Genomic DNA, 26,265 nt, shown 5'->3' on the forward strand with positions numbered 1-26,265 from the left:
GATGTTTTGTTAGTCTCATGCAATGTGCTGTTATACGCAACAGCTGTTTTGGCTCTCGCATTCTAATTAATATCTGTTCTTCTTGTTATTTGTTGCGTCTTCGTTTCAAAAGCTGTTGTTGCCGTCATTCAAAAAGTAACAGAACCAAAGTGCCCAAAACATAATTTTTTCCCCTGTGTTTAAACAAACTTCGACAGTTTCTGCCAGTTTATTGCGTGTTGCGGGTGGCTGTTGCCAATATTTGAATTTTGCCTCTCTTTGTGACGTGCGAGCTACTCTTTGTGTCTGTGTGCGTGCGTGCGTCGGTCTAGTGGTTGTGTGTGTGCAAGTGTTGTGGCTTTTTTGTTATTGGTGAATTGAAAATAATAAGTGACGCTTAATTAATAAACTATTTGAGAATAAAAAGACCATTCTCAATATGTTGGATATTCCCCAAGAAGCCAAGGTGAGGCAGTCAAAAATAATTAACCTGTATTCCCTCGACTCTTTTCTACGCGCGCATTATTTATGTCTTACTCGCTTGCACTCACGGTGTAACTGCATCATGCATTCCAGCGTATGCAACAATAAATTTTTGCCGGCTCCAGTTTCTCGCTCACTATTTTTAGACCCTTCTCAAGCCAATTTTCTGACAGGTTTTCCAACCGGTCGCCCGCCCACCCATCTTTGTTGTCTGGTTGCATTTGATTTGACATGTTAACCTTCAAGTGACCTACCGCCAGAGAGCCAAGTACAAGTACACAGCCAGACCCAAAGAAGCATAGGCATGTGTCGTCGCCAACATCTGTCTCTTTGACTATGTGTATGTGTGTGTGTGTGTGTGTGTGTGTGGGTCTCTTTGGTTGTGTATTTGTATTTTACGTGCCCCCAAAAAAACAGTTTTTTTTTCATGGAAAATCCGTTTAACACAAGTTTTAATGACCCATTTGTTATCTTGCCTTTTTGCCTTGATTTAGTCAACAAAAAACAAGAAGAAAAAACAAAAAAAAAAAACTGAAACAAAAATGTGGAATCTAATCACTATTGCTGGTAATTTGTTAGTTTTTGTTTTTTGTTTCAAGTGATAAGACTAACAATAATCGGGAGCGGGTTAACGACATACACACGCACACACACATGCTTACAGTGGGAGTGTGTATATGTATAACTGTATGGGGAGAGCGATGGCAAGGGCGTCTCAAGGGGGAAAAGGGCAGTTACAGAGATTTTGCTACCAATTATGACGAAATATTTGTATTTAATATGAAATGTTTACAGTCAAGGGATAACAAATAGCTGTCTGTTAGCCTACAAGTTAATCAACTTTTATGAGTAATGTTTATGTTAATTGATTCAATTGAATTTTGTTAACTATCTCATTGCGTCTCAGGCGTCAATTTTCTCGTGCAGATTCTAAGTTAATTAAGAAATAAATGTTGAAATAATAAAAGTAGAATTTCCCTAGAATAATTCTTAGTTACAAGTCAGTTAGTTGTATAACCCAACACCGAACACAGTCATTAATGGTGTGGGAATGCGGGTGCTTAACGACCCCTTCTGGCCAGCTTCTGTGCACATCACTGACAAAAAACTATCGTTTTGGCAAATTAATCGTCAGATGCTTGTATGTGTGTCCATGTGTGTAGTGGGTGTGCGTTGCCTTTGATAACAGCCTGCGGCTTTGGCCTCCACTCTTCTTCTTCTTCTTGGTACTTGACCGTTACGTGCCAGACTCTATGTATGTCGTTGGTTCTTCTTTATTTTTCCTTTTTGGGTTTTTTTATCTTTTGCTATTATGAGTTTTGATTTTCTTCATTAAGTGGCCGGCAACTACACAACTTGCTGCTTTTTTAACATTTTATTTTTGTTATGTTGTACGGACACACACACACTTGCAAGAAGGGAGCGTAGGAGAGGCACTGTGTGTTTGTGTGTGTGAGAGAGAGAATTAATTTTTTTTTTGTTTTTTTGCTATCACTTGTTGCTTGTCAGCGCAAAAGTGTCTGTATCGCCGTCACTGCCGCTGTCGCCGTCACTGCTGCTGGTGCTGCTTCTTCTTCTACTACTATCGACTGCTCTGTCTGCTGCGTTGTATTGAAATTCAAATTCATATTGAATTCTGGCTTTATATTCAATTGCACACTCGACGTGCTAGCTTCGCGCGCGTTCTTCAAAAACAAAATATAAAAAACACTCATATATTTTCAAAAAAAAAAATAAATAAATAAAAAACGTCAGTTAAACCTTTTTTTTGTGTTCAAGTGCAAAAGACACAAAACAAATTATTGTTAACAAAACATAAAAAATGACAGCAAATATACGACCCATTGATGTTCTGCTGCAACGTGCCGGTGTAAGTTTTCCACGAATCGCGCGATCTTCATTATACGTTACCCGATACGATATACGATATTTGGCACAAGTTTGCTTTCAATGTCATCCATCTTCAATTCCGTTACGCCGCAGACCTCAGAGCTAAAAATTTCTTTCCAAAAAGTGTTCTTAACAATATTCATTTTGTTCGTTTAATTGTGTTTAACTAAGTATATTAATTTCCATATTTTCCTTTTGGGGCCCATGGAAATTCTGAAAATTGTTATATGTATGTACTGGTTATTGAGGCTTGTTGTCACTTTTTTTTTCTTGTACTACAAATAAAGCATTGAAATCAAATAAATATTAGTTAGCTTTTTGGATTCTTATATAGAATTTACAGAATACTAATGATGGCAAATCGTGTTTAATTTTTTGTTTATTTATTTTTTAAATTTACTCGCGAATCAGTTTTTTGGTCGTAGAACTTGTCATTTAAAAATTAAATGGACATTTTTTTAATCCTCAGGCTCACACCTATTAATTTGGTCATGAGTGTAGAGAATATATTCATTTAAAAGAATATATTAAAAGTGATTGGAAAACATATAAAAGTTTGTTTCGCAAAATCTTAACAAACTTAAAAACTCGCGAAGAACAGAACTTCAAATATACCAAGGACTCGACATTTGAGTTTGTATTTTCTAAATTCCAATTTATAATCTTTTGAAACTGAGAAGCTCAAACATTTTCCTAAACAGATACCTTTTTTTTATTGTGCAATTATTATAGTCTAAACTTTATTGTTTGTTTTTGTTTGATTTCTCAAAAACTATTAAAGACTTTGATTTTAAAATCATCCAGTAAATTTTATTTTATTTTGCAAATTGTTAAATCTAATAATACATTTTCTTTTCAATAATTGCTTTATATTTATTTTCTCTCTCCCTCCTAAATTTTGTTAGTTTAATGCATTAATGATGCCTCCTTTCTTTTCAATCTTAAACTTGGCCAAACTTTGTTTCCCTTTTCTAATAGATTTTTTCTTAGTTTTTTTTTTAACCGGAAAATGTCATCGTTTCAGAACATGGCAGAATTTTGCACAAATGTATCAGTTTTTAATTATTTTTCTACACAAGTGTGTTTCTGTCAAACATTTTTATACTCTTGCAAAATGGGGATATTAATTTTGGTCAGAGCTGTGCCACACACAGGATGAAGCATCTCCGACCACAAAAAGTATATATATTCTTGATCAGCACGATGAGTTCAGTCCGTCAGTTTGGATCGACGCGATCTCCTTCTAGACCTTACGAGCTACAGAGCTGAAATTTTGCATGTCGGTTTCTACATATATACTGCAGGGTTTGTATATCGTGGATCGGATCATTATTTCATATATTTATAGCTCCCATACAAATGTCACGAACAGTGATTTTTCTCAATAACTTTGTTCTTTTCTAAGTCATATCCATAAAAATTAATATTTGTTAGTTTTGTATACCTGTTAATCATAGTCCAAAATTTTATTAAGATCGGATGACTAAATCATATCGCTTCCATCGGTCAATAACAGTGACTTTTGTCAATAACTTTGTTACTTTTGAAGCGAGTTATATAAAAAATTAACATTTGTCAGTTTTATATACCTATATTCTTCTAAATTTGATCGAAATCGGATAACTAAATTATATAAGGCCTATGGGTAAGGAAAGAGTAACAAATACACTTGCAAGAGTATAGAAACTTCGGCGCAGTCGAAGTTTGCTCCGGCCCTCTGGTTTTTGTAGAGTTTTCTAAAAAAAAGGCTGCTCTCAAAAGTTTGGGGCACGTGTCCGACCTTTAAACATGCTGCAATTATAATACAATTTGTGAGATGTCTTTTTAATGTGACATTATAATTATTGTAACAATCAAAATAACGAGGAGCTAGTACATACAAAAATAGTTACAAATTTAGTTAACACTATAAATAGCAAGTCGGAAATCGAAATAGTTTGACAGGGGAACAGCAGCCCCAGCAAGGTTAATATCTTATCGAAGACACTTACAAAAGAAAGCAAAAAAAAAAAAAAAAAACTAAAACATTTAAAATTATCTAAATTGTTCGATCCAAAGACAGCGAGACAGAGTGCCACACGACAGGCAATAAGTTAACAAGTAAAATTACCTTTAAGTAATTTTTTTTTCTGAAATGGAACGGAAATTCTTTCAATATGTTTGATAATGTTTAATATGCGGGTCACAGCAGAACACAACAAAATGCACAAAACAAACCTTTTTGATGACAAAACCTCGTCGTTTCTATATACAGTGAAACCTCGATATAACGAACTTCGTTATAACGAAAAACCCAATATAACGAATTTTTTGTTAAGTCCCTTGAAAGGACTAAGGTTTTACATTTCAGTACCTATAGCGAATCAATAGATATAACGAATAATTTTGCGATCCCCCTCAGATTCGTTATATCGAGGTTTCACTGAGGGGGGCACCCATCTTTTACTTTATCTCTCTGGTTCTCTCTGCTTAAGATAGCATATGGAATTTTTCCCTTAATTTTTTGCACAATTTGTGTGTTTTTTTTTTGCAACAAACAATAAGTTAATAACAAAATAGTGTTTGAAGTATAAAGTTATCTAAAATTTTAAAACTAAGAACTATCCAAACTTGATGAACTTGATGGATTCCCATTAGTTGGGCTTAATGAGATTTTTGTTAATAAAAACATCAAGAGAATCAAAGAGAGAGAGGGAGAGAGAGAGAGAGATGTGTCTCAAAGCGACATTCATATCGAACGAATCGTTGTTAGCGCACAATTATAATTATCTTTTGAGCAAGTTGACCTTGCTGAAGTTCAAGCACCTGCCCTCTGACTTTGGCTTATCACACAGGCACTCGCACTCGGTGGCAGTGACATGCAATCCCCATTTAGGCATACGCCTATATTACCCATATGGGCGTGGCATTTCAATTTATTTCATTTTCTTATTTCCTATTTTTTTATATTTTTTGTTTTTGCTTTCTATAAATTTTCACGTAACACTGGAAAATACACGCAAACACACACATATGTGTTTGTGTATATATATGTATGAATGTATGTATTTGGGCGATTACCTCAACAATCAGTTGTTGTTATTGCTGCTTTTGCATAATTCAATTGCATTAGTCAATTTTGATTGACATACCCCGAAACCCAAAAACGTTGAAATATTTGCACCCAAAATAAAAATTTAAAAAAAAAGCAGTGTCTATTTCCTGTAAATGATTTGTATTGGTTTCTGTTTTTATTTATTTGCTTCTCATGGTTCAATTGACAGTATCGATCGATCTGTTCTCTCTCACAACAATTGTCTTCATCTTGAGATGGTTAAGGCCTTGTGTCACACTTTGTATTACCTATATCATAAATATTTACACAAATTTTAAAAGTTTTCTTAGTGTTTTTTTTTCGTTTTGTTGTTTTTCTTCTCTTTGTTAATGACATATTAAGCAGTTAAACAAAATATACTTGTATAGTGTATAGCTAGAACCACAAAATATTGATAGCTTTGATGGTTGTTGATTGTGTTAGAATAATCACTTTGATTCTTTTCTAGTTTCATTAGAATATTGAAAAAATGAAGTGTCAAATGCGTGTAAGTTCTATAAACATTTTACGCGGTATTTATTACGTTTCTTTTTGACCTTGCATCACCATTAATAGACTTGGCCATAAATTGCTATAGGTTAGATAGTGATTTAGTCTTTATTCTAATGACAAAAGAAACCATATGGCCGGAGTTAACTTCGATCGCGCCGATGTTTGTATACTCTTCCTACTTGACGGATAGTTGTCAACGTGAAAAAGGTATAGTCGTGCTGATCAAGAACATATATATGTACTTTACATGATCGGAGATGCTTCCTTCTATGCGTTGCACACTTCTGACCACAATTAATATACCCTTTTTGCAAGGGTATAAAAATTATACCTATGATAATGTGCACAGAATCTAATCGATATTTATTGGGGCAATTGCAATCTCTACTGAATATTTCATAAAACCAAATTTTGATAAGTGAATTCACTTAACAACAAATTCCCAACTAGCATTTTAGTAAACGATTGAACTAAGCCAAGATTCTTTGAAGGTCGTTTCAAGACACATTATCCAAAGTCTCTTTGTTTGAAGTCTCTCCACTAAGACTTATTTATTTTTCTATACAAAATCATTAGTAGTAAACTTTTTCCTCTAAAGCAAACATTAAAAAACAAAGCAAGGTATTTTTGAGTGTTAGAACTAGTTTTATCATAGAAAGCTAGAAATATGTATACATGAACAATTTTTTTTAATTCGCAATCGTCTTAAAAGAATCTTTCTTTAAAAATGCTGTTTATAAAGATTTAGTTTTCACAAATTAAGCCTTTATAGGAACCTAAACATGGTATCTGATTGCACCTGCATTAATGTTTAGCCATGAACGATCCTTTTGTCTAAGAAATATACTTTATGGTACTCGAAGGACCACCATCATATATATTTTTACATGTGCATTTTCGTAGGGTAACGACTATATTCGTAATTGAGTTAAAGTTAAAAACGACAACGTTACTATTAGTAGTTAGTTTACTTGAACTAGAATATCATCATTGGCAGGCAAAAAATAATACAAAAAATTTGTTCATTTTGCAACTGATGAAATATATTCTTGATATTATGTTAATAGTCTTCTTATCAATTATGAGTGCGACTAAGTACTAACCGCTACAAGTCACACAGAGATAAATATAATATTTGGGTTTTATAATTTTATTTTTATTGGAATGCAATGAAGATTATATACATTAGATAGGACCAGGAACTGACGGGTAACTAAAAACTAACTAGCACGCCTACGTAATGTGATGGCAAGTTTACGCAATTATTGAAATTATATTATTTGGCTTATCAATACATGAATCGAGCGGGAAAGAACCATTAGCCAAGTTTAAACGGCGGCATCATCATTATAACCTCCAGATAATCTAGATTAGGTTAATCTCATCGATGTGATTAGGTTTTTTTTTGACTGATTGATTGAGACTGACGTCAGTTAATGTATACCTAAGCCAAATGATGCTAATTGGCTTTAAATTTTACCTCAACCAAAATGGAATTTCGAATCGAAGGAACAAATGTAATGTGGGCAACTATGAGGGATAATGAAGATAACATTATCAGCTTAGTTGTTGATAACAACAACCAACTATCTAACAAACTAACTAACTATATAGACAGTAGCAAAGCCGGGATGACAATATGACCCAGACAAATATATTACACAAGTCCAATTATTATATTGCATTTTTTGTTTTCATTTTTTTTTTTTTTTGTTAGAGGTCGTTTCATGGAACATTGGGTTTATAAAACCCAAAAACATTCAACGCGCTGATGCTTAGCTGCGCCTTATCACAATCAGAATCGAGTTAATTACAAAAACAAAATACAATAAAATTATATACTATATTTTTTATATAATAATACGTATTTATTGATGAACTAAAAATAAATCAAATACAAAAAAAAAAAACAAAAAAAAAGAGAAATCGAATTGGAATTCGAAAACAAATTATTATGATGATCATCTGAAAGATTATTCAAATATGTATAATATATGAAACAGAGACAGCGATTATTTATGCAATAGAACAGAGTTTGCATAATGGAGAAACCTTTATGTAGTATTCCAATACTTCAGAAATGAATTTTTGGTAGTATTTTCATTTCAATTTTCTATCAAGTGTTTGATTTCTGGGACAATGTTTGGCATAACGTATTTCACAACTTGAACCATGCTCACGAAATTCATCCATGGTGGGTAAATGTTTGAAAAAAACTCCCGTATTGAAGTAGCTATTATCGCCTTGATTATAGTCATCCATTTCGGATTCGGAAATGCCACTTAAACGTTTCTTTAGCGATTTTTGCATGCCCCATATGATGGGAGAACTTTTGCACATTAAGAGTTTAAGGCAAGCGGCCTCATTGCCCGTTTGAGAACTCTCCTTGGATTCGATCATATCGACAATACGTTCGGGTAATTCGCTATCCATAATCTGGTTGAGCAATTGTTTCGTGTGACCATTCGGTGGTCGTTCTAAAAACCAATCGATGGGCGACCCCAAGGGCAATGAACGCGGCTGATGTTCACTTGGCTCGTAAAGGGCTTCGGGACCAGTTGAGGCATTGCCGCCCCCACCTCGAGTCGCCTGCATTAGAGTGCTGCCAATCTGAAAAAAAACAATCACAATTTATGTATATTCCCCTCTAATTTTGTGACACTCACCGCTTGTGCAATCATCACTAGAGCATTTATGGCCAGGGCACCCAATTTCCTTGCATCGAATCCCACCATGCGCAACATATTGCTCAACATTTGCCCACTATTGAATTCGGATGGCCTATTGGCTGAAGGACGCTCCATGGGAGGTGTTTCTTGGGCATTCTCTGGCTCTGCCTGTTGGGCCGATTGATCCTGTTCAACTTTCTGATCCTCCTCCTCCTCTGAGTTATATTGATTTTGTTGAAAACCATGTTGCAGGATGTTCATTAGATCGGGTTTACGTCTGTTGCTACTGGTACTCCCACCACCTCCACTAGAGAAAGCCTTGGCCACCAAATTGGCCACATCGGCTGCTGTATTAATGCCAAACATTTGACCAGCCATCTTAAGGCCATCATTGAAATTATCCATAACGCCAGCCAATGCAAGCTCCTGCTGTTGGCTTATGAAAAAGACTATGAGCAAGAGCCCAATTCGTTGACGACTTGCCATCGCTATTGCCTAGGGAAAACTGTCCTAAACAACAACAAAAAATTAAGACGACTCTCTTACTCGAGCGGGTGACAGACCAACCAAGAAATTGGGCAAACAATTTGTCTATGCCAGACTTAATGCCTGTTGTTGTCACTTGAGTGCATTTGACAGTTGCGCTTTGCTAACCACTTTAATCGATTCCATTTGAAAGTTTTTCATCATAATTTTCATTCATTTATTTAATTTTTGTTGTTGTTTTTCTTCTTTTGATAGGTGCGCGGCCATCAGCGTGCTCCATCCGACTCCAAGGAGTTCCATGAGGTAACCAAACGTGATGCTTTGCGTCTGTTGGAGAACGATGTGGAACGCTTGCTCAAAACCACAGAGCCGGCACGTCGTCCCGCTCTGCAGGCGGAAATGGGACGTTTTGCGGATCTCTTTGGTCGCTTCTTGCAAGAGGGTAAGTTTTCGTATAACAGCTATTCTTACAATTAGGGCTAATTCAGTTTAGTTGGTAATAAATTTGACACGTTTTTACACGAGCAATGTGTAAACTGATATGAAAACAAAACGTTGTGTATTGCGTCATCAAAGTCATAAAGGCAACTAAAAGCAACGAGAATATTTAACTGTTATTTGTAATACTATTTCTGTTTATTGACAATTGTAGAAGATATGGCAAAGTTATTAACCCACATTGGGCAAGGTGTGAGGGCAAACACCAAAAGGCCAATAGATAGAACAGTTTTGTATAATTTGTAATATGTTTTAGTTAATTGTTAGTTAACTCTTTAATTTTAGTTGAATTTCACAACACTGGTTTGCGAACATTAATGGCATCGAGTCAACCTTAAAATTAAAGACTATTTTTAAAATGTATTAACAGAGAGAGAAACACCACAATTATTTTCGCGAAAAGTTAGTTTTTAGGCAATAGCCAAATAGCTTCAAATAGTCGTTAATATCTCGTGAATTGTATTGTCAGGTACATATAATTTAAAAGGTATATACCATGGTATAGTGATCGAGAGAGTAGATCAACTTAAAACCAGAGGGCCGGGGCTAACTTCGACCGCGTCAAAGTTTGTATACCCTTGCAATTTTTTTGGTAACTCTTTCCTTACCTATAGCCATCAAAGTGGAAAAACGTTTAAGCTAAAAAGGCTAATGTTTCCGAAAGAACGGCCTACATAGGAAATAACGAAGGTATTGATCAAAGTCACTGTTTTCCACCGATTGTTCCTATGGGAGCTATATGATATAGTTAGCCGATCTTTATCAAATTTGGCACAGTCATTAACAGATATATTAAACTGACAAATAATCAATTTGAAAGCAATCGCGTCAAAAGTAACGAAGTTATTGACAAAAGTCACTGTTTTCGAAAGATCGTTCCTATGGGAGCTATATGATATAGTCAGCCGATCTTGATCAAATTTGGCATAGTCGTTTATATGTGTAATTAACTCACCAATATTAAATTTTACGACAATAGCTCAGAAAATAACGAAGTTATTAAGAAAAGTCACTGTTCGTGACTTTGTCATTTGTATGGGAGCTATATGATATAGTGATCCGATCCGGCTGAATCCGAAATATACAACGCCTGCAGTATATACAAGCCTACATGCAAAATTTCAGCTCTGTAGCTTTAACGGTCTAGGAGGAGTTTGCGTTGATCCAGACGGACGGACGGACGGACGGACGGACATGGCGATTTGAACTCGTCTCGTCGTGCTGATCAAGAATATATATACTTTATATGGTCGGAAATGCTTCCTTCTATGCGTTGCACACTTTTGACCAAAATTAATATACCCTTTTTGCAAGGGTATAAAAAAAAACTACTTGTTATGCTCTTTCGACCATCAGCTTCTTAAGTCGTAGTTTATATTAGAATCTAGGAAAAATCTAGGAAAATGTTGGTACCGAAATATGACTAATATCAAACGATGCTGCTAACGTCTCTGATGACATTATAAAATATGAAAAGGACTGAAAATAATTAAATCATGCAGAACAGATAAATACTCCTTGATTTATGTATGTTGAATCAGTATGTTATATACAGCTGCCAGAATATATACTGTAAAATTTAAATTTAATTTTGCAGTACATAAAGAGACACTTTTTACTTTTGTATTACGTTGTATTACGCTGAACTTTTTTTTGTTGTGCTAAATAAGTTTTGTTTTCCAAATATTTTGGAATTTAATAAGAATTATATATATAAGATATTTCTCAGTAAGCCTACTTTTATAAGAGTTTTCTATATTTCTACTTTAAAACTTCGCCATAATGAAGGACTTATCGGTCGGAGGTTTCTATATCAGCTATATGTTATAGACGTCCGATCCGACAAATTCCCAAACTTGATCTTATTTAGGCAATTCCAGAATATATGAACATTCTGTGGTCGAAAACGTCTCCATTACAAACATCGGAATAAAGTTATAATACCCTCAAAGTAATTTAAATTTTTAAGTTGTAATACCCTCTTTAAAATTTAAATCAATTTGATGAGCTCACATAGCTCAGAGCTGAATCATTTTATTAAATTCGAAGGAATTAAAAGAGGCACTCTTAATTACTTTTACTTGTGAATTGGAGCTTAGGGAAATGTATGTTTTGACTGAAAAGTCTACTTAATAAGTGCTAACGAATTTGAAGTTTTTTATAGCCAAAACTTAGTTTTTCTAGCTTAGTTTTAGTGTTAAACACAAATAAAATTCTTAATTAATTTCAATTAACTTTATTTCAGAGGGACCTGCTCTGGATTGGAACAAAATTCAAAAGTTGCCCGAAAACGCTGTCATGAATTACTCCAATTTGAAGTCGCCGAAAAATGAGCAGGTATGTTAAAAAGTGTGTTTTGTGCACAGACTTATTTGAAATTGTGTAATCAAATTATAACTATTTATATTATTAAAAATCTACATAAATAAATATCTTACTTATATTATTATTTTTTTCCCCCCTCCCCCCTACACATCACAAACTTTTGCATATTTTCATGTTCTTTGATTTGAATATAAACTGAAATGTTTCCATTCCGTTGCCGTTTGTTTGGCAAATCCTATATATATATATATATATATATACATATATATATATATTCCACATATATAGAATGAGGTAAAAGCGTTTTCTCTTACCTAATCTTCTACGCTTCTCGCTGTACTACTCTCTTGCTCTTGCTCTTAATATAGCTGTCTTTTTCGCTCTCTTTCTCTCTTTGTTGTTGGAACCAAAATTAATTGGCTTAAATTCTAATTCTAATCGGGCTTATGGATGCTTATTAAAATTGATGGTTTATTTTTTTAATTGTGTATTATTGTTTTATTTTAATATTTTGGCTGTAGCTACTAAAAAACAAAAAAAGTAAAAAACAAAATAACTTAAAAACTTTTGCTATAACCTCTCTGTGTGTACAAAAAAAAAAAAAAAGAAACTTAAATAAGTTAAGCTTAATATAGTCAATAGAATATAACTAATAATGAAATCTGTGTGCACATAGATACGTCACATGCTGGACAAATTGGTTGTCATCAAGTTGAATGGTGGCCTGGGCACTTCTATGGGCTGTCATGGCCCAAAGAGTGTTATACCAGTGCGTTCCGATTTAACCTTCCTGGACTTGACGGTCCAGCAGATTGAACATCTGAATAAGACCTATGATGCCAATGTGCCATTGGTATTGATGAACTCTTTCAATACCGATGAAGATACCGAGAAAATTATACGCAAATACAAGGGTTTCCGTGTCCAAATACATACCTTCAATCAGAGTTGCTTCCCACGTGTGAGTCGGGAACATTTTCTACCTGTAGCCAAGGACTTTGATGTGGAAAAGGATAAGGAGGCGTAAGTATTCATAATTGTTGTGAATGAATAAATCTTCCACATTGTCCTTTTTTTTTTTGTTTTGCTTTATAGTTGGTACCCGCCTGGTCACGGCGATTTCTATGATACGTTCCGTAATTCGGGTCTATTAAAGAAATTCATTGAGGAGGGTCGCGAATACTGTTTCCTATCGAATATTGATAATTTGGGTGCAACTGTCGATTTGAATATATTGAATAAATTGGTGGGTGAGGAACGTGCCAGTACACCAGTTGAATTCGTTATGGAGGTCACTGATAAAACGCGTGCTGATGTTAAGGTAAACCCCTCCCTCTCCTCTCAAAATCAAATATGAGATTGTTATGATAATCTTTCTTCTATACAAATATGTCTTTATAATAGGGTGGCACACTTATACAATTTGAGAATAAGCTACGCCTATTGGAAATTGCGCAGGTGCCCAATGAACATGTGGATGATTTCAAGTCAGTGAAAACATTTAAATTCTTCAATACCAATAATATTTGGGCCAATCTCTCAGGTGAGTAGTTTTTTCGCTCATTTTTTGTTGCCTACTTTTTGGCATTTGTCATAAACTCTCATTTAAATATATCACTTTTTGCGATCACACAGCCATTGATCGGGTGTTGCGTGAGCGCACTTTGAACATGGAAATCATTGTGAACAACAAGACATTGGAGAATGGAACACGTGTCGTTCAGCTGGAGACTGCTGTGGGTGCAGCGATGAAGTGTTTCGATGGCGCCATTGGTGTCAATGTGCCACGTTCACGTTTCTTGCCCGTTAAGAAATCTGCCGATTTGTTGCTCGTCATGTCGAATTTATATACTCTCAAAAATGGAAGTCTTGTAATGTCACCACAGCGCATGTTCCCAACCACACCCTTGGTCAAGCTGGGGGATAATCACTTCTCCAAGGTCAAGGAGTTTTTGGGCAGATTTGCCAATATACCCGATATAATTGATCTCGATCATTTGACTGTCAGTGGCGATGTGACATTTGGACGCGGTGTTTCTTTGCGTGTAAGTATTCCATTAACAATCTAACAAAACCATCTCAAGAGCTAAAGCTAAAATTGTTTCATTCTTTTTGCAGGGCACTGTGATCATTATAGCCAATCATGGTGATCGTATTGATATACCCGCCGGCGCTATATTGGAAAATAAAATTGTTTCTGGCAATATGCGCATCTTGGATCATTAATTGCAATATCAAATCAAAAACCTACACACACAGAAAATTGGAAAAGTTCGCTGCTCTATTTTATTATTATGTAGTAGCTTAATTTATCTAGTTCAAAATTCCAAAATTAAGAATTTCATTTAGCCAAAAGCAAAGAAAAAAAAAAACAAATTGTTGTAAGCACAAAGTGTCATTTAGCCATTTGTTTTTTGTAGCATGCATAAATCTCTGATTTGTATATATTGTTAAATTGTAAACTGATTTTAAATCGTAAAACTAAAAAATCAAAAAAAAAAAAAAAGCGTTTTCAAAATTGTTAAACTGTAGAAGAAATCGTAATGCTGTTGAAACATTTTTAATAAAAGCATGTTTATTGCCATAAATTATGCTAAATTGTATTTTACAATTGAGTATCAAATTGATTTTGCCTTAAAACAAAGATAAAGCAAATGTAAATGTAATATATATGACACAGTTATATATCTCTAATTTTTGTAGCTTAAGACCAATGTGCCCAGTTGGCAAAACTTTCATAGAGCATATCAGCCTTGTAATCTTACGAATTACAGATTACAAACTACATATGCATATTGATTGCATATATTTATCAAAGCTGAAAACCGTAAATATTATTTAATTTTATCTTTTTTTTTTTTTGTGGCATCTAAGGCGTCCAATTTGTAAAATTTGCAAAACTTTCGTAGAGCATTTCGGCCTTGTAATCGGTAATAGTTGGCTCTAGATTGACGGCCGCTGTCAAACGATAGTTTGGTGCAATTTTGCCCAGACTAACACCATTTTCGAGTAGTAATCGTGTGACACTCAATTGTTTGGGTGATGGCTTTTGCTTTCGAAAGGAACCAATGTAGGCCAGACTTAGACTACGATCATTATAGCCACGCATATGGGCTCCAACCTGATCCCAACCGCGTCCTTTGTATACATTGCCATCGCCGCCAATGAGAAAATTATAGGCTATATCATCCTGTTGCAGCGATTCAATATCGAATGTCTGACGGAAACGTACACGGAATACACATTCCGCTTCTGTGGTGCAATTTTCGCTATTGGTGGGCATTACAATGACAAGGGATACGGGTAGGTTCAGAGTCGGTAAAGGTTTCTGTGCCGGTTGGGCCAACCATTCACCGCGTTGCAATATTCTCAATGTTGAATTGTTATTACTATTATTCTGATCAATCATTTGATAATCCTTTTGTATGTGACCCAATCGTACGCCCTGTTGTATGAGCTCGTGGGCCAATAATTTTTGTTTGGCCGATGGCTGCGTTTTACCCATAAAAGCCAAAACGAATCCAGTGTAATTGTCCTGGGAATTGAAATCCCAGCCCCTGCCCACATAGACATTGCCATCATCGGCCATTACAAAATTGTAATTGATATCGGACAGTTGGAGGCTCTCAATGTGATACGTTTGTAGGCTACGCATTCGAAATGTGCACTCAGCCTGAGTGAGGCAAGTCTCGGTCTCAGCTGCCACAAACCGGACACGTTCGATGGGCGGCTTCAGGGATGTAAGCGGTTGGGTGGCAGGTTGGGCCAACCAATATGCGCGTGGCACAAACTTGAGTGTTTCATTGTTGAGGCGACGCACTGCAAAAAGGCAAAAAGGTGGCATGAGTTACGCTTCGCCCCAACATACATACGAATTTCGACTTACATGAGTCTACCTCTTGGGTCCAGCGTGGCCAATGCTTCATTAGGTTGTACAACTTCTCGCCGGGGCTCTCCGTGGGACTTAGTTGCCTATGGGCATAGATATGATAATCTGGATGCAGCTTATGTAGGCGAACACCCTCTTCCATTAACCTTTTGGCCGCTTCGATTTGGCGAGCCGGTGGCTCCACATTCACAAAGGTGCCAATGAAGGCAATGCTAATTGACACCGGACCGTAGCCCTTAACATGCTGTCCCTGTACATGCCAGCCTCGTCCCACATAGACTTGACCATCGCCGCCGACAAGAAAATTGTAGCCAATATCTGACCAGCCCAAAGATTTCATATGAAATGTTTGTATCACACGCATCCGATAGATGCAAATTTCCTGTGAATTGGCAAACGAAATCGAAATTCATTAATAATCATTCTTTCAAGTGTTTGTTTTCATTCTTCTTTCATTCGATGTACTAATCCTTTATCCCATTAACCCTATCTTATTGATCTCTCCAGTTTGAGTCTCTGTGAGTGAGTCTATGTAGTCTCTATAAATTTGTACAAAAATAAATGAGGGTTTCAAAAATTTTAATTTCTTGGATTCGAATTTCTCTAAGATTCAAATTACTTAAAGGATTCATTTGTAAGTGTCTATTACATTTTAGAGCAACAAATCAGAAAAGAAGGAAACTAAACTGCTTTATTCATATCCACAAAAAATTCATGCATTCATTTGAATTCAATTTTAAAAATTTTTCAAACAAATGAAACCGAATCATTGAGTGATATGTTTCATAGAATAAAATGTCGCAGTATGGCAAGATGACCAATTTCTTAAAAGGTTGTTTTGTTTGTCTGAGTACTCATTCGTCTCATTTGTTTTATTTAATTCTATTCAGTCGATCATAAAACGAATAAATAATTGGACTCAACTCAGCACTACAATTCTACAATTTCTAGCTTTAAGACTCATTTATTCAATTCATTATTACTAATTAATTTGTTTTTTTTATATTCAAATTATTAAACTTGGTGGCTCTAGCTTTTATAGTCTCCGAGATCTAGGTGTTCAAACGGACAGACGGACGGAAAATACATCATTTAGACGGAACTTCAATTGTTTTAAAAAACAAAATATTGTCAGTTTTAGAAAATATCTTAATTATAAGGAAGAGTTTTCTCTGTATGTGCACTATTGTTGGGTCGTTGTAAGTGAGTGATAAAAATTCACTCACTTGTTCATTCACTCACTTGCTCACTTGTTAAGTTTTTCCAACACTTTACTTAATTTTAACCAAAAGTAAAATTCTTTAAAAAAAATTTTTTTTTTTTTTGTTTTTCGTAAATATTTTTAAATAATTAAATGAACTGTCTGGATAATCATTGTAAGCTTTGGAAGCTCGGAAAACAATAGAGTCAGTACAAACTGAACAAACGAATCAGTGAGGAAACTGAACAATTGAGTCACTGAGTGAGCAACTAAATGAGTTAGTAAATGAACGTGTTCAGTCATTAAAAGGAAAGTAACTGAACTTGTTTATCAAAATAAATCGTTGGTCCTAACAGCGATAGAGTAGACTTTGATCTGATCATATCAAGATTAAGTAGATTTTTGAGAAAAGTAATTATAAGAAAACCCCGGAATGATTGACTAGTTTTGTCTACATAAATTGGATCATTAGTTGTACTTACCTCAGTGTCGCATCCCTCGGATGCGGTGTGGTGAATAATCACATTGGAGACAGGCAATCGAAGATGTGCATATAATTGTGTCGGTGGTTCCCCTTGCCATTCACTGCGATCGAGTATATGAAGATTTTGATTATTCGCTTCCGATGAATGAGCTTTAGGGGCAAACATATTGATTAATCATATATATGTACCTATTAATAATAAAGTCCATACTTACTTATTAACCATAGAAAGTAACCGACTACAGTGGCCACCACAATCAAGAGTATGGCACATAGCACGATCAGTTCTCTTGGCTGTTTTTTAACATTTGTATTCTGAGCAGTTTGCGTATTATGGGCCTGGGGTTTTAACATTTTCGTCAAAAATTTACGACTCAAGGTGGGCCAATTTTTTTTTTAGTTTTCGTTGTGTTCGCTGTAATTAACGTTGTGAGCCAGCCAGCGACTTGTTGTGAACTGAAATGGGAATTTAGAGACCTCCCTTCCAAGTGAAAATGTTGTTAAACAACTCAAATAAGTAAATGATATTTTGTTGTTATTGACAGACCGAGAAAAAAATCCCCGGGTTTTAAACTGCGCAGCGGCGTAGTGCGATCAGAAAGACAGACAGGCAGACAAACAGACAGACAGAGAGACAGATAGAGAGAGAGAGAAAGAGAGAGAGAGAGATAGAGAGAGAGAGAGATAGAGAGAGAGAGAGCTTTGAGTAAAGCTCTTTTAGAGAAGAAGAGAGACTGAGAAAGAGAGAGAGAGACTTTACTCTCGAATGACGCCGCCCACTTACTTGCGGGGAGATAATAATGATGATATGCGTACCATCTCGAGGCTTTGCCCTATAGACAGATAGATAGATGGATTGGATGGCATAGATGAGCGTGGCCAACCACAATCGCAATTAAGTCACGTTTTCCGGTTTGCCATTAAATTCCAGAAAAATCCCCGTTTTTTTTTTTCTTTTGCTATCAGCGAGTCTTGAACCTCTGACACCCAATTGATTTCCTTAAGTTTGATTTTCATTCTTCATCATAATAATATCACAATTTTATTTTTAAATGAATCTTAAGATCTAATACTTAGACAAATATGCCACATAAAAAATAAAACGAATTTTAGAAAAAAAAAACTTACGAATTACAGATTACAAACTACATATGCATATTGATTGCATATATTTATCAAAGCTGAAAACCGTAAATATTATTTAATTTTATCTTTTTTTTTTTTGTGGCATCTAAGGCGTCCAATTCGTAAAATTTGCAAAACTTTCGTAGAGCATTTCGGCCTTGTAATCGGTAATAGTTGGCTCTAGATTGATGGCCGCTGTCAAACGATAGTTTGGTGCAATTTTGCCCAGACTAACACCATTTTCGAGTAGTAATCGTGTGACACTCAATTGTTTGGGTGATGGCTTTTGCTTTCGGAAGGAACCAATGTAGGCCAGACTTAGACTACGATCATTATAGCCACGCATATGGGCTCCGACCAGATCCCAACCGCGACCCCAATAGACATTGCCATCGCCGCCAATGAGAAAATTATAGGCTATATCATCCTGTTGCAGTGATTCAATATCGAATGTCTGACGGAAACGTACACGGAATACACATTCCGCCTGGGTGGTGCAATTTTCGCTATTGGTTGGCAATACAATGACTAGGGGAACGGGTAGGCTCAGGGCGGGTAGCGGTTTCTGAGCTGGCTGGGCCAACCAAGCGGCACGGGGTACAAATCTCAGGACGAGGCCACCGCCTATATTGTCCCGATCTGTGAAATAGTTAAAAGTCGAGTTATTAGAAATTAAAATGTAAAGGTTTGGCTGTCGTTAAATTTCCATTGCCGCAGTGTTAGTGTTGTAAAGAAGCATATGATTTGATTTTTAGTGTGGGCAAAGTGCATATGAGGTATGTTAGTAGTGTTATTTACAGAAAAAGCGTTTAACAACTAAAGAGTGCTTAAAAAAAAAACAAAATAATAAAAGTACACAAGTGTTGGGTAAGATAAAAGTTTTGATATGTTTATATATATATATATATAAATATGTACATATGTATATCTTTATTTTAAAATTGAATACAATAGGTTTCTCCTGGTTTCCACATCTATTTCTGATTACTCCAATGTGGCCAAGTTGTTATTATGTTGTAGAGTGCATCACCGGGACTGTCCGTGGCCACGAACTGTCGATGGCCATATATGCGATAGTCCGGAGCCAATTTCTGGTGACGAACACCATGGTCTAATAGTAAATGGCAAGCCGTCACTTGTACATCCGTTGGTTTCTCCGTTTGGAAAAAACCAATGAACGAAATACCAATGCTTCCCGTATTATAGTTCTTGGTGTGTGCACCAACAGTGTCCCAGTCGCGACCTACATAGACACGTCCATCGCCACCAATTAAGAAATTGTAGCCAACTTGTGACCAATTTAAGTTCTGCATATGATACCTTTGAGCTGAACGCACTCGATCCTTGCATGTATCCTGCAGAAACAGAGATGTCCCAGAGTGTCTAAATCTAAACAAAATTATTTTCTTTTGCTCGGACCAACTCACCAGCGATCTACACATTTCTGTTGCAGTATGCGATATTATCACGCGATGTACGGGCAGCTGTTGGGATATTTTACTTGTAGATGGCCTGCCACCCCATTCCGCGATTTTAAGGATCACCAATGTACCATTTGTTATATCGGGCGTCTCCTCTGGATCATCGAGAACAACGGGTGCTTCAAAAAGAACTCTCTTGGTTAGTGTATGCTTCAATCGACAATCGACTATGAATTGTGCACTTAAATTAAGGTATGTATGTATGTATACACGTGCAAAATACATACGAATAGGTGAGATAATATACGTGCTCCTAAATTCCAATCAATTTAACTCGGACAACGCAAAGAAAACACTTCACAAAGAAAAACAAAACAATTTACAATTTTATGTTTTTTGTTTTTTTTTTTTAACACAACGCGACACAGACGTCAAACCTTTTTTTTTTTTGGTTCTTATGATGATTTTCTGATTTCAGTGTTGGACAAGCAATAATGAGGCGAAACTGTACTTAAATTTTTTTATTTCTTTCAATTTGACAATGAGTATATTTTTGAAATGATCTTATTTATATACATATATTTACGCACAAACATTTATATTACATAATTAAGCGTCTAAAATTTGTGCGTTTGGTATTTGATCCGTCCAATGTGGCCATTTTGTGATAATCTGATACAGCAACTCGCCAGGACTTTCGGTGGCACTCATTTGCCGATGTCCATAGAGCTGATAATCTTTGGCAAGCACTCCAAGTTTTACACCTTCGGCAATTAGCAACTGACAGGCCACTTGTTGTCGCTTTGGTGGCTGTATTTTCGTAAATGTACCAATGAATGAGATACCTAAACTATCTGCATTATAGCCTTTAGTATGAGCTCCTTGTCTATCCCAGCCACGACCCACATAGACACGTCCATCGCCGCCAATAAGAAAATTATAACCAATATCATCCCACATCCAGCTGTCTCGATGAAACGATTGTACAGCTCTTACACGATCCGAACAGACGGCCTTCCGAGAGGGGATATTGTAATTGCATTTTATTTTATTTCGAATGGATGGATGGGTTGACTCAACTTACCTGTGAGTTGCAACCTTCGGCTGCTGTATGCGATATGATAACACGATGTACAGGCAAATCAAGTTTTGTCAGTGTATGTCTTGGTGGGTTGCCCACCCAATCCGTAACATTTAGCATTACCAGAGTTCCATCATCGATCACATCGTAGTCGATGTCTATTGAAAAGGTATTTCATCGTTAACCAACACAAAATCACACCTGCACCAATTGGTATATTCCATTCAATTTAACTTAGGTAACACTTTCTCTTTGTCACTCACTTCACAACACTACAGCAACAAGTACAGTTTCGCATTTTCAATTAAGTGGAAAGCAAAAGTAGTAAATAGTATGTAGGTATGCTATGATATGCACTTTACTTGGTTATTATTATTTAGTAGTAGTCAGTTAAAAAAAAAAAACAAATTAATAATAATACAGAAAACAATACATTCTACATTTATGTAACGGTTAAGCATGCAAATAGAGGGATTTTGAGAACAGTGGGAGAGGGGTTCAAGGGGTTAAGCATGAAGTAAGCATTTTCCCTTGGAATTTTGTCGACAATTATTAAATCTAACACCAATTTCTTGTGGGATTTGGGAAATTTGATGATTATAGCAGGTAAACGTTTTGGTTTCATTTTTTTTTTTTTTTTTTTGGTTTGTGGGGGGGGACAAGACTGTACCTATTGTTGAATTGATTGGAATATTTAGTCTGGGATCATCGCCATCACCGACAAGAAGCTTACTTTTATTCATTGTCTTGCCAAAAAGATTTGTTGTGGTGGCCAATATAATGCCCAGGATGATGGTGAACAGTACAAATGTTACCGTTATTGTGATGGCCTTGCGACTTATGGTATTAGGCAGATATGGGCATAATAATGGCGCCTGTGTTGGAGCATTCAATTTGGCATCTGCAAAAGAACAAAAAACAAAAAAAAAACAATAGAAATTATCAACAACAGGATTTCGCTCTATCTATATATCTTGCTCTCTCTCTCTCACTTTGTTGAAGACTCTCTTCTAGTATCTCCAAACGCTTTTCATGCTCTCTTAAACAATTTTCCAATTTTTGGCTTATTTGACACAAGGAACAATATAAAATTGGCATTTGATCACATTTAGGACTATAACACTTGTCACGATCCTCAATAATTCTGTGACATTTGAAACACTTTTCAAAATCATCCCCGTATTTCGACATTTTGCGTTCGCTGTAGTTGTTCAACTGCAGTTTCAGAACAAATATCGGCCTGTTTTTAATTGAAATGTACTTTTATTTTTTTTGTTTTCTTGTTGTTTTGTTTTTTTTTCAATCTATATGTATTATAAAGACAGTGGAAAAAACCCCCATTTATATACTGGTAAATTATATATAGAGCTTGATTCGTATGATGGCGAGGGGAAGCACATATGCAGGAGTCTTCGTTAATTTCTTTCAACATTGTATGATTTAATTTCTTTGCTACAATTTAATTATGCTAATTGTGAAATGAAATTCCATTGTAAACAATTTTCGAAACTGTTTTGCTGCCACTTTGACCAGAAGATTTGGTTGTTGTTTTTGGGCTTTTGTTTAAATTCGATTAATTTATGACTCTGATTATTTCAGAAAAAATTGCAGTGTGTGTGGGTTGTCGATATTTGGCCTTGGGATTTGTTTTCCCCGTATGGCGTAACAATAACTAAATATGTATATGAATAAGAATAATGTTTTCAATACAAATCAATCGATTTTATATGTATGTATGTACATACATATATGTATACTACTTATGTATAATATGTATACATATAAATATGTAAATATTTCAAATTTGTAAAACGAGAGAAAGAGGCTATAAAACGACTTTAATATGTCTATGGAATGAATTCGCAGTTTTCACAAACTACCTGATAAAGATATTGTATTACATATTGCCATTTACAATGTCTTTCCTCATTTTTTAAATTATGTCCCTCATATTCTTTTTTTTTTTTTGGGTAATTTGGGGACTCCGGCTTCGCATATGAAGTTGGGCTTACTCGGTTGAATCTAGTTTTCAAGATTTTCAAGCAAAAACGTCTATAATAGTTACTATAAGTAATAGATTCAAAATGATTTACATTACACTTTCTGTCACTATTTGGGAAAAATCACAACTAAGTGTGGAGAACAAGTAATTTTTGAAACTTTTTTCAAAATTCAAAAAGCTGTTATTTAAAAACGTTTAAAAATCCTTTTTTCTAATTTGTACTGCGAGTCACAAAATACTAAGAAATTCTGATACTGAGGAAGGGCAATAATAATAAATTTACAAGTTCTAAATTTCGATTTAAAATAATCTTATTTATGTAGTTTTTTTTATTCAGCTTGGATCGAGAATTGGGTGTGAAAATTGTGTTTGCCAATATATAAGGTATAAACTTTTTTTAAACTCGAAAACGATTTCAAAATGCAATCGATTTATGCTATAAAAGATTCAAAAACGAGAATAAATCGTTCCAGAATTTGATAAGTTTTTGGCTATTTTTGACTACATTTGGTATTTGTTAATCTTTTAAATCAATGTCAATAATTACAACTATTTAACTAAATTTTATTTCAAATTTAAATTAAATTTAGCTAATGGATTTTCTTACTCTTTTGTATATAAGTCAATTTAAATATTAATATTTTGTTTAAATAATTTTTTACGACTTTCAAGAATGCGCTATGAAATTCTGAGCTCATTGATGATGAAATAGTTGTTTTTTTTTTTTTAAGTTATTTTATGCTTATAAATTGAGACACAGATAATAATACTTAAATTAAAAAAATAGCAATTTAAGATTTGAATATAATTAATTTGACTGTGTTAGACTAAAAGCTAAAGAAAACTTAGTTGAGAAACCTTTTAAGCTAAATTGTTTCTGCTTTATGAAGTTTTGAATATACATTTTCTTGAAGGGTATAGGAATAATATAAATCAACTTATTTGTTATTATCAAGTTGATAACGTACTTGAACGGTCAAAGGGCAAGATCTAAGTTCTTGATGAGTTTTAATTATGCCCCATTTGCATGGCAATTAAATATTAAATTATGTAACTACTTCTAGATCACACCTCGCTGACCAATGGCAGATCAATAAATTAGCAAAGTTTATACATGTGTCTGTCTATATGTGGTAGGGGCTGGGCCATCTGCTCTAAACAATCATCACAACATGTGGAAGATCGTAAAAATTAAAAACAAAGACAAAGGAGCACACTCACCTCCATTTGCTGTGGCCCTACCGCCATTATAGGCAGGATTATCCTGACCCCCTTCGCCATCGACTGGTTTCCATTTCTCGCGATTATCGATAAGAAACTGTTGGATCGTTACGGGTCCCTCGTAGAAATGTTTATCACCAAAGGTTACATCTGTGGAATTATTGACTGCCACATGACCGATCTCCGCCGATGGGCTAGAAACAGCAGAAGCAGCTGTGGCGACCACACCAGTGGATGAGGCCACATTTAGTTGGCCATTGAGCAGCTGTTTGGCCACAACACCAGCAGCTTGAGTGGGCGTGGGTGTCGATGTCAGTTGCGTTGTCGGTGTCACTTGACGACTGATTACTGTAACACCGGGTGGCAGGTGCTGATTGAGATCGCCACTGTTTGCCGGATAGCTAATCTGTTGTCCCAGCTTCTGTACAGTGTATTCATCGTTTATACCTTCGCCATCTAGCTCTGAGTCGCTATCAATGCAACTGGAATCGATGGCATTCTCATCGATGGAAACAATTGATATTGTGTTGCTTCGTATTGAGAGAGTAGGTGAAATTTTATTATTTCCCACTTTATTGACATTTATTGTATGACTCTGCTCAATGCTGATACGAGGAGGCTTGACTTCCGTCTGAGATTTCGCCTTGGCAGACTCCTCTCCTTCACTGCTGCTACCGCTGCTGTTGCTGTTGCTGCTGCTGCTGCTGTTGATATTGCTGTTATTATCTTTGGTCGTTGGCTTTATCTCCGATTTGTAGGCAGCTGCATTATCAATTAATATTACACCCGAATCTGTGGAGGATGTGCTGCAATTTTTGCTTGTCGATAGATTAATTGTGCGACTGTTTAAATTTGGACATTGATTCATTTCCGTTTCATTGTTGAAATGCATGTCGATTGATGTCGATTAATTCTAACAATTTGTACAAAAATTTTCCGTTTTTGTTTTTAGCTTTTTCTTTTGTTTTTTTGTGGTTCTTATCTTTTTAACTTGTCTATTTAGCACTTATTTTGTGGCATCTTGTTTGAGGAAGTGACAGACAAAAAAGGCGAGACAGAGGGAGAGATTTTGCATCTTCTATTGCCGGTTGGCAAATATCAAATCACATCATGGACACCACCTGTAAGTAGATTTGTTTGTTCACTTTTTTGTGTTGTTTTTGTTTGGTTTTTTTTTTTATATAGCACTGATAATAAGAAACTCAAATTGTGCATTTTGAACAGAAACACATTTTATATAATAAGTATATTTTGGGTAGGTGCCTATTTTAATTATGTACACATTTCACTGGAATTTTTCAGTTTGTCAGTTGATATATCAGTTTTTTTTTTTTTATTTTTTTTTGTTATATTGTTATACATTTATTTGTTTAATTGACGAATGAAAATCATTAAATTAATTGTTTTAATATGATCAAAAAATGTTCATTGTCAGCATTTTGTTTTATTACATATTCCTTTTGTTTGTTGGCCTTAATGATGGGCAGTTATCATTGGGAAATATTTAAAAAAATTGTTGATGGCAAGTTAACCACTAATTTGCATCCACATACCCCCCACATGAATAGAAATTTAAAATTCTATTTAAATATTATTTTAGTATATATAATTTAATATATATAACATCATTTTTATTGCAGATATTTCGAAAAAAATTGATTAATTTTTGCATAGTTGCTCAAAATTTAGATATGGCATTAGTCACGCTTGGTAAAATTAATCAGAAATTCACCATTTTTCTCTTTTTCTATCTTATTCTTTAATACTAGAAGTCCTCGGGGTACAATTTCTACCTTCTTTCCTATTTTCTGACAACATAAACTTATATGTACTCTTGATCAGATTGATAATCCAAATCGATATTGCCATATCGGTCTGCTTGTCTGTACATATTAATTTCAATGGAAATGCTATCGGAATGAAAT

General features: G+C 35.1%; 3 protein-coding genes across 6 annotated transcripts; 1 reads left to right on the top strand and 2 right to left on the bottom strand.

Moving 5' to 3' along the window:
* The first annotated feature begins 91 nt into the window (after positions 1-91).
* On the top strand, positions 92-14,519 carry LOC6646513 (UTP--glucose-1-phosphate uridylyltransferase). Of its 4 annotated transcripts, none has more exons than XM_002069096.4 (9): positions 92-445; positions 9,349-9,535; positions 11,837-11,928; positions 12,205-12,210; positions 12,593-12,939; positions 13,012-13,237; positions 13,321-13,459; positions 13,552-13,961; positions 14,035-14,519. In XM_002069096.4, exons 1-9 carry the CDS (start codon positions 419-421, stop codon positions 14,140-14,142), a joined length of 1,542 nt encoding a protein of 513 aa, XP_002069132.1. In that variant the 5' UTR covers positions 92-418; the 3' UTR covers positions 14,143-14,519. The 4 variants fall into 4 exon arrangements, with proteins under 4 accessions (XP_002069132.1, XP_015033065.1, XP_015033066.1 ...); XM_015177581.3 differs by lacking the exon at positions 92-445 and adding an exon at positions 2,248-2,332; XM_015177579.3 differs by lacking the exon at positions 12,205-12,210 and having other exon boundaries at positions 93-445.
* Positions 7,951-9,138, bottom strand: LOC6646514. Its single transcript, XM_002069097.3, has 2 exons — positions 8,605-9,138; positions 7,951-8,548 (listed from the first exon to the last, which is right to left on the bottom strand). The coding sequence occupies exons 1-2, from the start codon at positions 9,091-9,093 to the stop codon at positions 8,039-8,041; spliced, it is 999 nt and encodes a 332-aa protein (XP_002069133.1). The 5' UTR covers positions 9,094-9,138; the 3' UTR covers positions 7,951-8,038.
* On the bottom strand, positions 14,472-25,461 carry LOC6646515. Its single transcript, XM_002069098.4, has 7 exons — positions 24,341-25,461; positions 21,788-22,018; positions 18,725-19,254; positions 17,706-17,886; positions 17,489-17,640; positions 15,803-16,187; positions 14,472-15,735 (listed from the first exon to the last, which is right to left on the bottom strand). Exons 1-7 carry the CDS (start codon positions 25,230-25,232, stop codon positions 14,786-14,788), a joined length of 3,321 nt encoding a protein of 1,106 aa, XP_002069134.2. The 5' UTR covers positions 25,233-25,461; the 3' UTR covers positions 14,472-14,785.
* Positions 25,462-26,265: the final 804 nt, after the last annotated feature.

Source organism: Drosophila willistoni (genome assembly GCF_018902025.1).
Source record: "Drosophila willistoni isolate 14030-0811.24 chromosome XR unlocalized genomic scaffold, UCI_dwil_1.1 Seg143, whole genome shotgun sequence".
NCBI classification, from domain to species: Eukaryota; Metazoa; Arthropoda; class Insecta; order Diptera; family Drosophilidae; genus Drosophila; species Drosophila willistoni.

Excerpts from the sequence above, each read along its gene's own strand:
- LOC6646514 (XM_002069097.3), bottom strand. The coding sequence starts at position 9,093 with ATGGCAAGTCGTCAACGAATTGGGCTCTTGCTCATAGTCTTTTTCATA. Across the intron at positions 8,549-8,604 it reads TAGTGATGATTGCACAAGCG|ATTGGCAGCACTCTAATGCA; the intron begins GTGAGTGTCACA and ends GTTTTTTTTCAG.
- LOC6646513 (XM_015177581.3), top strand. The coding sequence starts at position 2,285 with ATGACAGCAAATATACGACCCATTGATGTTCTGCTGCAACGTGCCGGT. Across the intron at positions 12,940-13,011 it reads GTGGAAAAGGATAAGGAGGC|TTGGTACCCGCCTGGTCACG; the intron begins GTAAGTATTCAT and ends TTTGCTTTATAG. Across the intron at positions 13,460-13,551 it reads TATTTGGGCCAATCTCTCAG|CCATTGATCGGGTGTTGCGT; the intron begins GTGAGTAGTTTT and ends GCGATCACACAG.
- LOC6646515 (XM_002069098.4), bottom strand. The coding sequence starts at position 25,232 with ATGCATTTCAACAATGAAACGGAAATGAATCAATGTCCAAATTTAAAC. Across the intron at positions 19,255-21,787 it reads TCCAATCAATTCAACAATAG|ATCGGGACAATATAGGCGGT; the intron begins GTACAGTCTTGT and ends ACTATTTCACAG. Across the intron at positions 15,736-15,802 it reads GACCCAAGAGGTAGACTCAT|TGCGTCGCCTCAACAATGAA; the intron begins GTAAGTCGAAAT and ends GCCTTTTTGCAG.